The sequence below is a fragment of the Molothrus ater genome, chromosome 7 (genome assembly GCF_012460135.2).
Source record: "Molothrus ater isolate BHLD 08-10-18 breed brown headed cowbird chromosome 7, BPBGC_Mater_1.1, whole genome shotgun sequence".
NCBI classification, from domain to species: Eukaryota; Metazoa; Chordata; class Aves; order Passeriformes; family Icteridae; genus Molothrus; species Molothrus ater.
In genome coordinates, this window is record NC_050484.2 from 32,656,774 (window position 1) to 32,672,828 (window position 16,055).

Below are 16,055 nucleotides of genomic sequence, written 5' to 3' on the forward strand. Positions count from 1 at the left end.
GCTCTATTTTGGTTCTTAATTTTGGGGGTTAACACTGTTGCTGCTAAGATTAAAATCTAAGTCTGCAGAGTAAAGAATTGGGCTGAATTTAAAGAAGAAATTTGTGGATGCTTTTGGAATGTGAATTTCTGACTTTTTTTTTTCTTTTAATTCAAGGTAATGAGGTTAAAAGTTGGTAAAAGTGTGAAAACACTAATCCAGATGCCGAAAAAACTGGATAATATTTTTTAAAACGTGTTTTTCCTCCTTGGTATACAGATTTCAAATATCAGCAGTGTTGTGTGTTTGTGCTGTTGCCCACACTGCACTTGAGGGAGTGCATTTCCCTCTGCTGCTGTGGTCTGCATGGGCAAAGGCTTGTTGATAACAGGAGTGTGATGAGGTGACAGGGACAGAGACCTCACTCCTCCTGCAGTGGCAGCTCCTGGGTGGCTCCTCAGTGTATTCTGAAAATACAGTGATAAAAAATCTCTACAGGATATTTTGCTTGATATAATCCTAGTGAAGAGCTGTTCTGAATAGAATTTTTCCAGCTCTTGGGGGTGAGGGCAGTGTGTGACACGTGTGTGTTTTCTGTGGTGCACGCTCCAGTGTGTTCCAGTGGTGCTGCCAGGGTCAATAGTATAGGGAAGTCTGGCTTTGCTGATGGCTTTATTTTGGAGGCTGTAGAAGGAAGGATATTTTAACAGATTCTGTCATGAAGAACACTTTGCTTTTATTATAAACTTCTGACTTAAACTTCTAAAGTGCTCTCTTTAGCTGAAGCATCTCTGTGTACAGCAAATGAAGTGGTGATGTATTTCTTGCCCAGCTTTTTTGGAATGAAAGAAAAATTTTCTTTTAAAAGTTTAAAGAAAGAACTCTTCATAAGACCCCTCCCCACTTCCCCCTCTGCCCTTATTTCAGTATTCTTGCTGTCTTCATTTTGAACAATCCTTCTAAATTTAATTCAGAATGTGCTTTATTCTACTTAGATTCTCAAAGCCATTCCCAAATAACCTCTTTCCCATATTTTACTCTAAGTGTAGGGTGCTCTTTCCTGTGGTTTGATTTGGGCAACAAGTGGCCACTTTTCAGTCAACCAGCCATGTAAAATGTGTGATCTTACTGGATTTACATGTGTTTGCACTGACATGACTGTGGGAATTCTTTTTTGTCTGTGGGCTTTAGAAAAAAAAAGTTGTGTAGTCACAGCAAATCTGATGGATTATTAAAAAAAATTCTTATAAATAGGGCCAAAAGATAAATATAATTAATATCTTTTATGACCAAAATATAGTTTAGTAGTTGAAAGCTTTCATTTCTGTTTTGCTATTTTAATGCTTTTACTGTATTTCAAAATCATTTCAACCTGTGAAACAAGATTTTCCATTTCAGGAAGAAGTCAAACCAGATTGTTATGACAACTGCAGAGCGTTGTCAGGATGGGTTTGTGGTGACAAATTCATTGTAATGGTGCTTCCCTCTGAACAATTCCTGTTTTGACACATTGGTATTCTCAAACACTCACTGAAAAACTCCTTGTGCTGGATGGTGCCTGAGAGATCTCATGAGAGGATATGGTTCAAATTACAAATTGTGCTCCACTAAGTTCTATCAAGTGTTTTATAAAATAACACTATTACAATATTAAAAAGGCTTTAATCAGTTCTGTTGCCACGTGATCCACATGTGTGAAACTGATGAATTTTTTTATTAACACTTAGTCTCGATGTGGAATTGGATGCTGTTTGTTAATATTTTCCTTTAACTTGCTGTATTTGTACACAATTTTTTATCAGAAAGCCAAAGAGCATATCGATTTGTGCAAGGCAAGGACTGGGGATTTAAGAAATTTATCCGAAGAGATTTTTTACTAGATGAAGCTAATGGTCTTCTACCAGATGACAAGCTTACATTATTTTGTGAGGTGGGTATTAATTTTTAGATAATAAAGCTTTAAACAAAATGTTTCCTGCTCTAATAAATAGAGATTTGTGTTGATTTAAACAGTAACATATTCTAAAATTGTCTTCTGAAAAATATAAACTTGGTAAAATATATATTGCTTTGTTTGTATTGCATTTTATTTTATTTTTTGGTGCTTGTACACTGAGGTATTGAATATTGAATTGATCACTTGTAAACTGCTGGACTTCTCTACGAATTTGCCACAGTTACATCAGAATTGACTGTAGAATTATTTATGCCAGAGGTGGCCAGTGTGTGCTGTCTAGAGAAATGCTGTTTTACTGAGGTCACTTTTATTTAAAGAAGTTGTATTTGGAATTAGAGGATTGGTTTTCACTGGATGGAAATGTTCACATACTGGTTCACATTATAAAAGAAAAACCCAATTGATTGTCAGAATCTATATTCCTTTAATATCCTAATTGTTTTCTTTAACCAATGATCAGGTCTTTCCAGTAAATTAAACACATCATTTTTTGACTAATTGTTACATTTTGTTTTCTGAGAGAATGCAAGTATTTTGTAGGAGGTGTGCTTGATACTGAAAATTAACATTGAGAGCTGTGCTATAAATTTAACTTCATGCTGTATTGTGGGTCCCTTCTTCTATAATATCATTTATATCCATAACCTAAATTTTCCTATTAAATTCCAGTAAAAAGCTTACTTGGTGTTAAAAATGGAAAGCAGAGAAAGTAGCAGTGTAAGTGGAGTGTATGTTGAATATACATTGGCTGGTTATCTGGGCTGCCATAAAGTGATTAGTGACTTAGGAGGATGATAGATGCTCTAACTGCTAATAAGTTTGCTTTGATCTGTGTATTTACAGGAAATGTGTAAAATTGTCTTGGCAAGATTACAATTTAATTATATGTCATTATGCTGGGTAGGAGGAATAATTGAAACGTGGCCCTTGAGACTAGATATTGCAAATATAGTGCATCTTATTTTCACTTAGACAAGTTAAATTAGCTGCATGATAAATTTGTTATGAATACAATTATTTGGGTGATAAAAGCAGATATAACAAGTGTTTTATGGTTCTGTAAAGATACTTTTGAGTATTTTCTCTTCGTAAGTTGTCCTCTTAATGAACACTTTGATGTAAATGAAAAGCTCTTAAAAGTAGCATTTGGTTTTGGAATAGATCACTCTCTAATTTTAGATATTAGGCTTGTTTAAAAAATATAAGTGGAAGAAATACTGGATTTCCACAGAGAAATACTGTTATTTAAATTCTGATGCTAATCACTGAATTTAGCTGTGTTTCCCTATGAAAATATCTTGATGTTTTAATGTGAGTGGCTTTTGTGAAGTGTTGGACCCACCCTGATTATAAATGTCGAAGGAAGTAAAACATTTAGTTGTTCACAGTGAACATGTTAAAATAACTTCTGCCTTGTTTCAGGGTGAAGGGAAAACTTGAAAATCCAAATATTTTAGGAATTTCTTTCTTTGGATGTGTGATACCAGCTCTTCAGCTGTCCTTAGAAATGACAGGTGTTGTTTGGAAGGACCTATTTCTATAGACAAGCCTGAAGTTTTTGTCCTTTTAGAACTTTACTTCTAAGCTCTGATTTCCCTGTTTGCCTTCCTACTTGTTTCCTGTTTGGAAAACTGGCTTACCACTTCTTAGCTATTACATTTGGCTTGATAAAACTTGTCAGATGTAGCAGACATTTAGTGAAGGTCTCTGATTACTGACTGTTGGTGGGCCCTTTTTCCTATTGGCTTGCAGGAAAATTATTTGGTTGTCTTTGGCAGCAAAGATATTCATTCTGTGTTGCTAAAGAGTCTCAAGATCAGCTGGATATGCCCTTGGATGGGACCCGAGGGGCTGTTAAGTTTAATATTTTGTGAAGTCTGGTGCTGCCAGCAGCAATTTGGGATTAAGTACAGCCTCAGTTTTTTGGGCACACTGATCTCTCACTGAATTCTCCTTTTTCATATAATCTGAAAGTACTGAACCCTTGCAGATGTTCCATTTGCTAATGGAATAGAATGTTCTCTGCTTTCACAGATCTCTTACTTGCCTTAGTAGTCCAAGGAATCATTTATATCACCCTTACCATTAGATTACCACAGATTGAAAATCCAGAAAATCATGGACATTATCCTTGTTAAGTGTCATCATCCAGAACTTGTTCAAGTTGACAAGTTTTCAATTGTTATATGGGATTAACTTGATTAGATTTCAGCTTTATTTAAATAAATTATAAGCAATAAGGGGATGCACTTGATTTATGGCATGCCTGTTGGACTGAGATATGAAAGGTCAGACCCCTGTAATCCTTTGTATTTACAATCTTTAAAGGACAATATACTCCAGGTCACTTGGGTGGGGGAGATTTGAATTAAAACTTTGCTGGGGTTATATCTTAAAAAGATGGCCTGTAGCAAATTGTTGTGTTGCCCAGCTCTCAGTATGTATTAGAAACCATTCCAAACCAGAAATTTGGAAGGTCAGAGATCAGGTTAAGTGCACATAAAGAGTGTGTAGATGACTTTCCCTAGGCATTGTCTGTAGCTAACAGGAGGATGCTGTGTGGACAACTGGGACCATGAACTTTTGAGTCAAGGCTCTGGAAAAGCAGAACTCTCCTCTGGCAACAGAAGATGAGCTTGGCTAAGCTAAAACTTCCTTTGTGTGTATGTATATCTCCTGAAATCACTGTGTGTGTGAAAACCGGGGAATAGCTCTACAGATTTTTTTCAATGTTATAAATGTACAGTCCAACTGTGAAAGGGAAATTTTGCTGTGCTTTGGGTTTCTCCTCTTTTTTTAAGGTGAAAGAATAACAAGGAATTTCTTGTATTCACAAGGGGGTATGAGATGATACAGGGAATTAGGCAGTGATTCAAATCCCCAAGCTGCTGTCATAATTGGATCATCCTCCTCCTCTTCTGGTCTGGAGTTTGGCTTGCAGTGCTCCAACTTTCTGTGAAGCTGAGCTGTGCTGTTTTTGCTTTATGCCAGATTTATTCCAGATGCCTTTGGAAATCACCCAAAGCCCTGATCCTAACAGTATCAGCATTTTCTCTTAAATCTAATCCTAATTTTCTCTATTTGGGAGATAGAGTGATCGAGATCTTGTAGTATGGCTTGTAACAAAGGTTTTATTCTCAGGTCTGTGCTCTCAGACAAGAGAAGCAAAACCTGCTGAGCTCTTCTGTTTTCCCAGCACACTGAGTAAAAGGACTTAGTGTGTGAAGATAACAGGACAGCAGCACTCCTTGCTGCTTTTTCAGTTCAATTCCTATATGAAAGACTTAAATATGGGGAATAATGGCAGAATATTCACTTAAAATGCACATATTTCAGTTTTCTTGGCTAGTTCTGTACTGAAGTTACATCCTGTTAGAATGCATTTCATTATTGAAGTTACTTACACCTTGTATTTTGAATTTAATGTCTTTTAATCTTGTTTGGAAAACAATTACTTGTGGGTCCTGCCTCATCTGGACTAAGCAAAATGAAATAATGAAGGAGCTGTTACTTGCACTTACTTTGCATTATCACACTGCAGGTTATGTATAAACTTAACTGTCAGTACAACAAGGGGTATCTTATGGGAAAATTCTACAGATGGAAAAATTCTACAGATTGTTCTTCTGAAACTTTTCTGTGACCATGTGATCCTGATGAACTGTATATAATTTTATATTGTGTATATTTTACTGAGATGGGTAAAGTGTTGACCTGTTAATTTAACTCTGAAATAGCATTAACTTGTTTTTGTTCCCACTGGTTTTCCAAGAACTGTATCTGTCCTTATTTATGTTGGCATTTCTGTCAGGTGGCATGTGGTATTGTGCTCTCTCTTTTTGTTTTGGTTGGATAAGTACACAATATTAGAGTAAGCCCTGTTTGTTTTATGTTACTTAAAAGTAAACTGTAAAGCATTAATTTATGGTTCTGGCCTAATGCCAGAAGTTTCACTGTTTTATGCTTTGCTTTGGAATTGTTGGAATTCTAGCAATAGGTACTGTGATTTAATTATTGTTGGCATTCAGTTATGAAGGAGTTGTCTTGCTGTGATTTTCTGTTAGGTAAGCGTGGTCCAAGACTCAGTAAATATATCAGGACAGTCTAATACAAACACTTTGAAGGTACCTGAATGTCGACTAGCAGAAGATTTAGGGAATCTCTGGGAAACAACAAGATTTACAGATTGCAGTTTTTATGTAGGAGGACAAGAATTCAAAGCTCATAAATCTGTCCTTGCAGGTACTTTCTACTTTTGTATTGCTATTATTTTGTAATTTAAATTGCCATAAATTTAAAATTTAATTATATTTAATATTTACTTTTCTTGATACAGCGCGATCTCCAGTTTTTAATGCAATGTTTGAACATGAAATGGAGGAAAGCAAAAAGGTAAGCTTCACTGGAAATGTTACATGTAAATATTTGTACCTTGTGAAAGAGGAAAACATTGCAGAAAACTTGAGGCAGAGCAGATTGAGGAGGATGAGGGTTCTTATGGTGCATGAGGGACAGTTCTTGAATCTGTCCTGGTGAATTCTAAGGGAGTTTGTGTAGAAAGAATGGAGAGGTGCTGGAGGATTTGGATTTTTTCAGGTACTTATATCTGCCCTAGATAGTGTTTTTAAACATTAGCTACTGGTGTAATTGACCTGGTAATCTCTGCCCCCTTTTTGCCTCAGTTTGTATCTTCCTATCAGCTGATAGACTTGACTAAGGTTTTGCTGTAGATATTGAAGTGTTTTTTATGGTAACCAAGAAACAAGAGGTGGATTATGACTGGAATTAAGCCCTCAGGCAGTGGAACACCTTTTCATTCACAGCTTCTGCAGGCACTTGACCTGTGTAAGTGTTTTGGATAGATGGTTAATCAGCAAAGCACTGCTTCTGCTTTTATGCACTTGATGTCTCCCGCAGCAAGGAGCTGTTTGTGTCTTTCTTGAAGAACTATCAAAAGTGGGTTGGTTATGGGCAGAATCCATGAAAAGGTGAGGAACTGATCACCTCACAAAAGGGTTATGATAGGTGATCATCATTTGGTGTTGAAAACCGCAAGATGCCACTTGTGTGCACAAACACATCAGGTGAACGTGGTGCTCTGGTACAGCTGAGGGTCCCTTTCCTTCCCAGCACCTCTCCAGTTTGGAAACTGTCACAGGTGGAAGTGGAGTATTGGGAGCGTTTTATTGGGAGGTTCCTGGTCTGAAAGAAACCCAAACATGTCACAGCTTGAGTAATGTGCCATGCCAGGCCTTTGCCTTCATCAGCAGTGGATCCCCTGTGCAGCCCTCCTCCTAAACACTGACAGGAAACCAGACCATGCACAACTCCTGTGCCTGGGATTTTTATACTCCTTTCAAAAGGCTGGGGTCTGCTTCTATATCTTTGACATCATTTCCCACTTCAGTAGTTGCTTGTAGGGGATACTGTTATAGGATTGGTCAAGCTTGCAGTGCCACTGTTGTATTATGGCAATCTTCAGCTGTGTGATGTCAGTTCAGTGTGTTTGCTTTTTGGATTCTCAGAACAAAACCTGGGCTGTGTTGACTCAGTTTAAGTTGAGCCAAGAATGGCTCCATTTGTTCTGTCTGCTGCTCTGACTTCTGATATTCCAAACACATTGTCTTTGTGTTGGAAGCTCAGAAGCATTTTTTAGTATTCCTGAAACTGTCTTGAGTTTTATGTGCAGTCTGTGTGATAGACTTCAGAGTTAGGCATTTCTGGGAAAAAAATTGCAATTATTTTTTTATTGCTGGAGCTTTTCCAGCTGATTTCTACCTAAGTTTTAAGAGCTTTTTTTGATTGCTTTTGGCTTAACACCGTTGAATGTTACCTTAAATTTGTAAGGATTTTGTATGATGGATGGTGCATGAAAACTTGTAGCATGCATGCAGTTGATGTTTATTATTCACTTTGAAATGGTAACTAAATTCCAAACACTTTTATTGATTCTTCTTCTTTACCAGAATCGTGTAGAAATAAATGATGTAGACCCTGAAGTTTTTAAAGAAATGATGAGATTCATTTACACGGGAAAAGCACCAAACCTTGAAAAAATGGCTGACAATTTGTTGGCAGCTGCAGACAAAGTAAGTAATTGACTTCAAACTTCCAAAATCTATTGTTTGCTTGGGGAGTGTTGCTTAAAAAAATTTATTTTCAGATTGTTCAATATATATTTTCCTTTTTTAAAACATGAGGAGCAGTTCTCATTAGAAACGGAGAAAGATAGGAAAGAATAGATTTTTTTAGCAGTATAAGGCTGATAATTCTTTTTTTAAAGAGAGGGGTTTTAGGTATTTATTTAGTATCAAATTTTTTTAGAAACTGGAGACCATTAATATGATTTGGAAAATTCGGTTTTGAATAAAATGTATACTAGATCTTTGTATTCTTCAAGAAGATTTATTCAAGTTCTTGAATTAACTGTGCTTTCCTAAAGTACTGCTGCTTTAGAACTTTCATCTTTTTGTCTTCCCTACAAACCCAATAATTCTAATCTTTCATCTCGTCTTTGTTGGGATCATGTCTACTCTTAAAATTGCTGCTCTTTGAAATACTTTTTCTACTGTGATTTTTGAGATGAAGGGATTTACAGCAGCTTAGCAATTAAGGGGTTTTTTGAATGCTGGCCTTGATTTAGGGCATAATTTATAAATGTAGAGACCATTACAAGGTTGATTATATGAGGTTGACTATTATAAGGTTGATATATATGATTGTCTGCAATACAAGAAAATAAAAATAAAACCTATTCAGACTGTGACATCCTTCAAAAAAGCAGCACAGTTTATTAATGCAAAATATAATATGGAAATGCATTTATTTTCCCTCAAATTTCTTGTAGGCCGTATCAATGGTATGATGGAAAAAAGGAAATTCAGAGATGGGTTGGGGATTAAGTTAAATTTGTTTTAAACAATGTAGATGATAAAACTCCGTTGTATCATTTCTTGCCCCTCACTCAGAGATGTGAACCTGTTCAATGCTGATTTGGCTCATCGCTCCTCCTCCCTTACCAAGCAGAAGTGAAATGAAAACTTTTGAATGAGTTATTTTTGTTGTTTGATAAAAACTCTGTCAGCAAGGTCTTTAATGAGTTTGTGCCAAGCCTAATGCCTGTGTTCCACTTGAGAACTGTCCAGTGCAGCACATTGTGCTGTGCAGTACCCCTGGGGAAGCAGTTTGATGTTAAACTTGGGAAGCACCAAGCCTGGCTGGAAGTGTCTAAAGAACTGTAGAGATGAGGATAGAGGGAATGAGTCTGGGGAATGATTAGTGCAGTTTTTCTCTCTCTCCAGTATGCACTGGAACGGCTGAAGGTGATGTGTGAGGAAGCACTCTGTAGTAACCTCTCGGTAGAAAATGTTGCTGACATTCTTATCCTCGCAGATTTGCACAGCGCTGAACAGCTAAAAGCACAAGCAATAGACTTTATTAACAGGCAAGTAATACTTGGATTACTTACTAAATATGTTTGTGTTTATATTTGGTGTACTTTCTCAATATTAGCACACTTCTCTCTTGCAGGTGCAGTGTTCTTAGACAACTTGGGTGTAAAGATGGGAAAAACTGGAATAGCAAGTAAGTTTCCCTGCCCCACGATGTTCTGTACAAACACTGCTAAGTAGACTGCAGATCTTAAGAACTGTTGCTTCATTTCCACACTACTGAGGCCTGTCACTGACTGTAAGTAAAGTAGGATTCAGCAGATGCTACCCCAGTTATGATTGTGACTCCCCCTTTAAATGACAGGGATTGTTAGCTGTTCTCCAGTGTGAGATCCTAACAATAGCTGGTTTTCATTCCCTCTCCCAGGGGCATAGTGCTGTGAGATGATGGAAGCAGCCTTTATAGAGAAAACCATTCTCATGAGTACCCAGTTCTGTGCCTGGAGGAGTGATAATCCCAGTGTGGTTTTGAGACTTGCTTGGGTCAGTCTGAGCCTGCAGTATTTCCACAGAAAGGAGGGCAGTTGCTCTCTTTGCCTTTGGGGACGTGTTTGTGCACCCTCCCACATGTCATGTCAGCACAAGTGCTCTGGAGGCCACACAACTCGTCAGTCAGGTCCCTCTGACTCTGAAGGCTCCTGCCTACACTGGAAATAGGTTGAGACTGTGTGGCTCAGGCTCTGGATTGCAGCAGCTCCAGTGAATCACAGAGTGGAAGACAGCCAGCTGCAGAATAGCTGGCAGTAGGCTCAAACAGTGTAAGGGCAGTGCAGCACTTATTTCTTACCATCAGAATCTCCAGAGAGCTTAAAGACTGTGTTGCACCACTTAGTTTAAATTGTTATTTCTCCTTGAAACAAAAAAGGCTTCACAGACATAATGATTGAGCATGATGTGGAAAGGCAGTGGGTGGTGAAAGGTAAATAGTAAAATTTCAGTAATAGAGATAAGTCAGAATCAGAACTATGTAACTACTTGATGTATTTCTTCTCAAGTGATTTGGAAGTTCCTGAACTGTCTTGAATGTTTGCTGGTTAACATGCTGGTCATCTTTGCTTCAGCTAGAACATCTGCAGGAATTCAGGGAAATAATAGGAGAGGGCCTGGCTTAATTTACTGACTCTGGGCACCAGGGAGTCTGAACTTTAGTATTGTTTCTCAAGGCCCTTACCTTCACTGAATTGCAGCAGCAGATTAAAGGCTTGCATTAGAAATCTACCAAAGATTAGAGATCATGTGGTGTAGAGGTCAGCTGATAACTTCATGCTTGATAATGTTCCTGAAACAGTGTGAGGGTGCTCACAAAAGGCTTGTGAAAATGCAGAGCAATGGGAACTTGGGATTGATGCATATTAGTTCCAGATTTATCCTGTGTCAGTGTGACGTGCAACCCAACCAATACAATATTCTTCATGTGCAAGTGAATTTTTTGCTTTTTTTCCTATTATTTAACCAAAAAGTGAATACATACATTGTGTAAATATGTAGTTTTTTATCTCCTGGGTGTCAGTGTGATACTTGCTGAAATCTGTTGTTACTTTTGTGTTAGGTAAAAATCAACAGTGGCATTGAAAGCTATTTTGAATGTGGCCCATCATCTACACTGAAAAAAGAGTGAATGTTCTCAAAATGAGACTGAGACTGCAGGCTCCCAGTGAAGGGGTCTGGAGCCAGCCAGCTAATCTGCCTTCATGGCTCTTTCTAGGAGATGAACTGCATCATTTTTGAGGCAGTTTCAGCTGATTCATCTTGTCATCCTTCTCTCTCCCCAAATTGAGCATGATCTTTTATGTAATGAGATCATCGTGTCTTCCCTTGCTTTTCGTCTCTGCACTAGACCTCATTTTCTTCCTAGTTTTCCTCTTTATTGTTTCTCATGAGCAATTTCAAGGTGGTTATTCTGACACAGTTCTCTAGCTGAGGTCTGGCTGGTACTGAGTAGAGCAGAACAAGTACCTTTTGTCCCACATCTGATTATATTTTCATACCCAAATTGCAAATTGCTGCTTCTCTCTGTTGGCACCCTCCCTGGCATCCACGGTCTGTCCCACAATATTTCACTGCAGCACTTCTGCCTTGCCTGCTCTTCTCCGCTGTGCATTTGGTTTGTAAAATGGTGTGACTGTTCTTAATGCTTCTGTTTTCAGCCAAGCAACAGACATAATGGAAACTGCAGGCTGGAAGTCCATGATCCACTCCCACCCTCACTTAGTAGCCGAGGCCTTTCGCGCTCTGGCGTCTGCACAGTGTCCACAGTTTGGCATTCCACGCAAACGGCTAAAACAGTCCTGAAATCTTCCATGAACTCTAGAGAAATTGGACTGACTCCACTCCTCCTTGTCCAGAGGTGTTTTCACAAACCATAACAAGAGTTTTTGTTATCCTTGTCCACAGAACAGAAGCTGAAAAAGCCTATTGTTTGCTTTTCAGATGGATAATTTATGGTTTAATCCTCAGCTTTAAATTAGACTGATTACTCTAATTCACTGAAAGGCCTTAAATTATCTTCAATGACTCTCTAGTCCATATAGTCTAATGTATCTTGATTTTTTTATTATTATTTTTTAACGTGCCTTGTCTTTTTGACTAGGCTCTGCAGGATTGCACTAGCTCCATAATGCAGTAAAGTTGATAACTGAAGATTAATTTTTGAAAGGGATCTTCCATTATTTTCAGAAGAAAAAAGAAAAAGATTATAGTTTGGTCCTGTGCTAACTGGAAGGTTTTGGCTGGCCTCTCGTTAAAAGCACTTGAACCAGAGGCACATCATGTACCCTAGGCAAGTGCTAAATATAGGGAGAGCCTGTTTGCCTTCAGCAAATGCCCACAGGCTATTTATGGCAATATACTGCTTTGAACATAATTTATTTTTCATTGTGGGGGCAAATATGCAATGGTTTGGCCCAAAAATGTATTTTCATTACAGTTTGTAATGCTTCTTGTGTGTGTGTCAAAGCTGTCCAAGCGGTGAAGAGAAACACAGAATAAACCTTTTGCTTGTGTTTCTTTACGGTCCATCATTAGTTTACATTTAATGCAGAACTGAACGAGAGGTAAAAGTGCTCAATGTGAAAAGGAATGGTGTTGTATATGGAATAAATATATCCCAGTGTATGGTTGCATAGAAAAGTCAAGGATGCATAGAATGACCAAATGTAAATTGAGGAAATGGGCCAAATGGATTTTGAATATGCACTTTTAATGTGTAACTTTTGTATGTTGTGTGGTACATATATATTTTGCTTTTGATGAATTAATGAGGTACAGGTAATTGTGGCTTAACTTTTTAGATACATTTTAAGATGCCCACAGCCACATGGGATTTAGTTTTGTTAGAAAAGAAAGGCATGTCTTTTTAAGACTCAATTGAAGGTGGCTATTGCGAGCTTTCATATTTAAGTAACAAAATATTTTCGCTTATTTGAAAAAGGCATGTGAATGGTAAAAACTTTGAGGGGATTTTTCCCATCTTGACGTACATGCATGGCTCCCACAAACACCTGGGGAGGCTGTGCACACATCCAGAAGTATTTCCCTGAAATGTCAGATGGTATCTACAAGCAGATACTTGCTCAGTCTTGCATTTCAGTTATTGTACTAGCATTGTGGATGGTATTGAAATTCTGCATAATGTGGATGGTATTGAAATTCTGCATAATGTGAAAAGGATGAAACATTTGTAAACTGCTTGTCATGGGCCAGTTCTTTACTATATGAACCTTAGCTTTAATATCAACATCCTCAGTGTTTGATAGCTTTGTTTACAATTGGGAGGAAAAGTCTGCAGTAGTGCACACTCTAAATGTTCCCTGAGTTATTGCATTGAGTTTACTGTAATAGTGATAATATGCTGTATTTCTTTTTTTGGGGGGAAGATTGGGTTTTACAGTGGGGAATGGGAGGAGATCTCACCTAATTTATAAACAACTTCGTGTAAGGGTTTGAGTTTGCCTATTAAAAAAAGTCGTGCAGGGAAGAGAGAGGAAGAATTTCAGATTGTTTCTCCACCCTCATTTCATTGAGATTCATCTGACTTGCTCTGAATGAAATTTTTAGAGGAAAGAATATTTAATTTTATACTTTGGCATCTAGTAAGCCACTTACAAAGGTAAATTGGAAAAAAATGCCCAGTCAAATTTTGAAAACTAAAACCTCTAAACATGAATTTTTTCTTACCCTCTAGCTAAATCTTTATGATGGCTAAAGTGTAAAATCGGAAATTTTAATAATACACAAGGCATCAAATTATATATATACACAGAGATTTATCAGTTTTTAAATATTTATCTGAGATAAGGTCTCACAAGCATTCTCTCACAACAGGAGGTGAAGGTGTTTATTCCAAAATCCTGTTTTTGCTGCACTTTGTAACGTGTTGGGACTACAGCTCCTCATCCTCATCACTGTAAAGCTCACAGCGCTCACGTGCAAAGTGACTTGAATATTTAATGCTGTAATGATTGCCCAGGTCAGCCTGTTCTAAAGTAACAACTTACAGTAATCAGATGGAAAGCTTAAGGATTTCTAGGATTTTTTTTTTCCAAGCCTAATAGCACACTTTGTACCAAAAAATGTCAGACACTGTGCTGTGATTGCCTGCATCATAGAGTGTCCCCTGCTCGAGCCAGGCAGTGTGAACTGTGAGTTACACCCACAGGAAAGAGCCCTCTGCCGATCCATCTGTTCAGATTGGACTTTATTTATTTATGTTTTCAGGTTCTGACAGATCTTGAGAAAAAGGTAAAGCAGTTGCTGTATTCTTAAGTGAGTGCACTAATTATTCACCTCTTTAATTACCTACATGCAGTGTTCTCACTGGAACGGGACGTTGGTAGTTGCAACCTTCCCCTCTGGATTCAGTAACTCAGTTTCATTCCCCACGTCTCAAGAAGTTGCCCTTAAAGCCTCAGTTTGGAAGTGCAGCAGATCAGGAATAATCAGTGGTCAGGTTTTTCCAGGCTGACATCCTGGGTTTTTTTCCTGGTTTCCCCTCCAGGTTAGGAATATGCCTATGTATGAAGGTGCCATGTTTTGGCTTGCCAACACTACTCTCTCATAGATGTGAACCACCACTTCTGTGCTTTTCTGGGGAGAACCCTGCATGTGTCCTGTGTGTGTGCGTGTGTGTGTGTGACTGTGTGGTGTTTTTTGTCAAGGGTGACTTTCTAAAAATAAGGACTCAATTTGCTGTTAAAATGCTATTATGTATTATATATATTTTTTTTTCTCCATTCAGACCTCTCCTAAGGAGATGCTTTGGGTGGAAGTTGCTTCGATAAATAATCCTTATTTCCTAGTCCATTTACTGCATGCAGAAGTATGAACACATTGTGCCTTTATAGGAAACTGTTGCAATGAAGGGATGATTTAACAGGGTGCAAGGTCTTTGTAAAATGTATTTTTAAAGCTGAAGAATACTACTCTTTGGTACACAACTGAGATGGAAAAGTTCAAATTGCATTTGACCTCTGTTGCATGTTGATTCTTGCTTCCTAAATTCAATTTCACCGAGGTACAAACTACACAAACAAGCGGAATAAGTATTACAGATACAAGTTGAGTAATGGTATATTTTTGTGAAATTGTGATAATATTTGCTGTTACAAGATAAGTGTATGTCAAAATGTGATAATCATGGACACAAGGTTACTCTAGTTCTGATGTTTTTCTACACATTGAGTATTTAGTATAAAATTCACCTTTGCACAGGAGATCAGTAGAGGACCTACATGGAGACTGTGTTCCTTTTAAATCCTCACAGCAAGGCTTCTCCTTTGAGAGAATAAAAGCCATGTGCAGTATTTGAAACTGTGTTTCATAGAAGGCAGTGAATTGCAAATGTGAGGTACTGCTACCTGAAATGTTGTCAAATTTTGTTCAATTTTACAGCTGATTAAAATTCCTAAGCTTAATTGCTTTTTTTTTTTTCTTTGTAATTGACAAATGGAATGTTACCTGTCCTCTGTCTGTTGTCAGTAGTGTATTTAGTGCAGAGCTTAGCTCCTTAGCTAGCCAAGACACTTAGTCTCATATCCTGGCTTCTGCTTACAGTAAATGGACTATGTTTGTAAAGGGAATTCACTATTTCAAGTGTTTTGCAAGGAACTTCACTGTATTTGTAACCTGGTTTTTGAAGGCTTAAGATCAATGAGTCCTATTTTAGAAGTTAAACCAGTGAAATGACTTGGACCTGTTTTGGGGTGGAAATGATAAAGAGAATTCAGATATGTAAACAGTCATATCAAACCATCCAGCCTTTTTTTATCAGCTGATGTTAATGGTGAAATACTTTTTGTACCTTGTTGCTGAAAATATTTTTGCGTTTCAGCACATCAAGTTACAATAAAGTTGTTACTTATACAGAGTGTGTCTGTCTTTATTTGTTGTCTGTACCTGCCTTTGTTCCCAATAGCTGCCTTTGCTTTGAGAAGGATATTTTGTCAGCACTGTCAGTCTAGTCTCAAATATGGTGCTGTTCTTTTGGAAACCTCTTTTGGGTAGGATCATCTTGCAGCCTTGCTCTGATCTCCATGAACTTGGTTATTTTTCTGTTTTGACACCTTAAAGCTCTGGACAGCTGAACTTTCCCACCTGGGAAGTGTCTCCCTTAGCACAGACTCTCAGGGCTGGTGGGAACAAGGGTTGATGCTATGGTAGGAAAGATGGGA

The 16,055-nt window shown here is 37.8% G+C and overlaps 1 protein-coding gene across 2 annotated transcripts in view; it reads left to right on the forward strand.

Annotated features, from left to right (window-relative positions):
• SPOPL (speckle type BTB/POZ protein like) overlaps positions 1–15,747 on the forward strand; it is a 33,245-nt gene extending 17,498 nt beyond the window's left edge. Inside the window, exons 5-11 of one of the 2 annotated variants that reach the window (XR_004980520.2) lie at positions 1,782–1,909; positions 6,001–6,178; positions 6,273–6,328; positions 7,903–8,025; positions 9,238–9,380; positions 9,467–9,625; positions 11,535–11,622. Coding sequence is in view for 1 of the 2 variants with exons in the window: in XM_036386641.2 (XP_036242534.1) it covers positions 1,782–1,909; positions 6,001–6,178; positions 6,273–6,328; positions 7,903–8,025; positions 9,238–9,380; positions 9,467–9,520; positions 11,535–11,679 (827 nt within the window). In the remaining variant the exon portion in view is untranslated. Of the gene's footprint in view, positions 1–1,781; positions 1,910–6,000; positions 6,179–6,272; positions 6,329–7,902; positions 8,026–9,237; positions 9,381–9,466; positions 9,626–11,534 lie in introns of both variants that reach the window. The other variant, XM_036386641.2, reaches the window with a different exon arrangement.
• Positions 15,748–16,055: the final 308 nt, after the last annotated feature.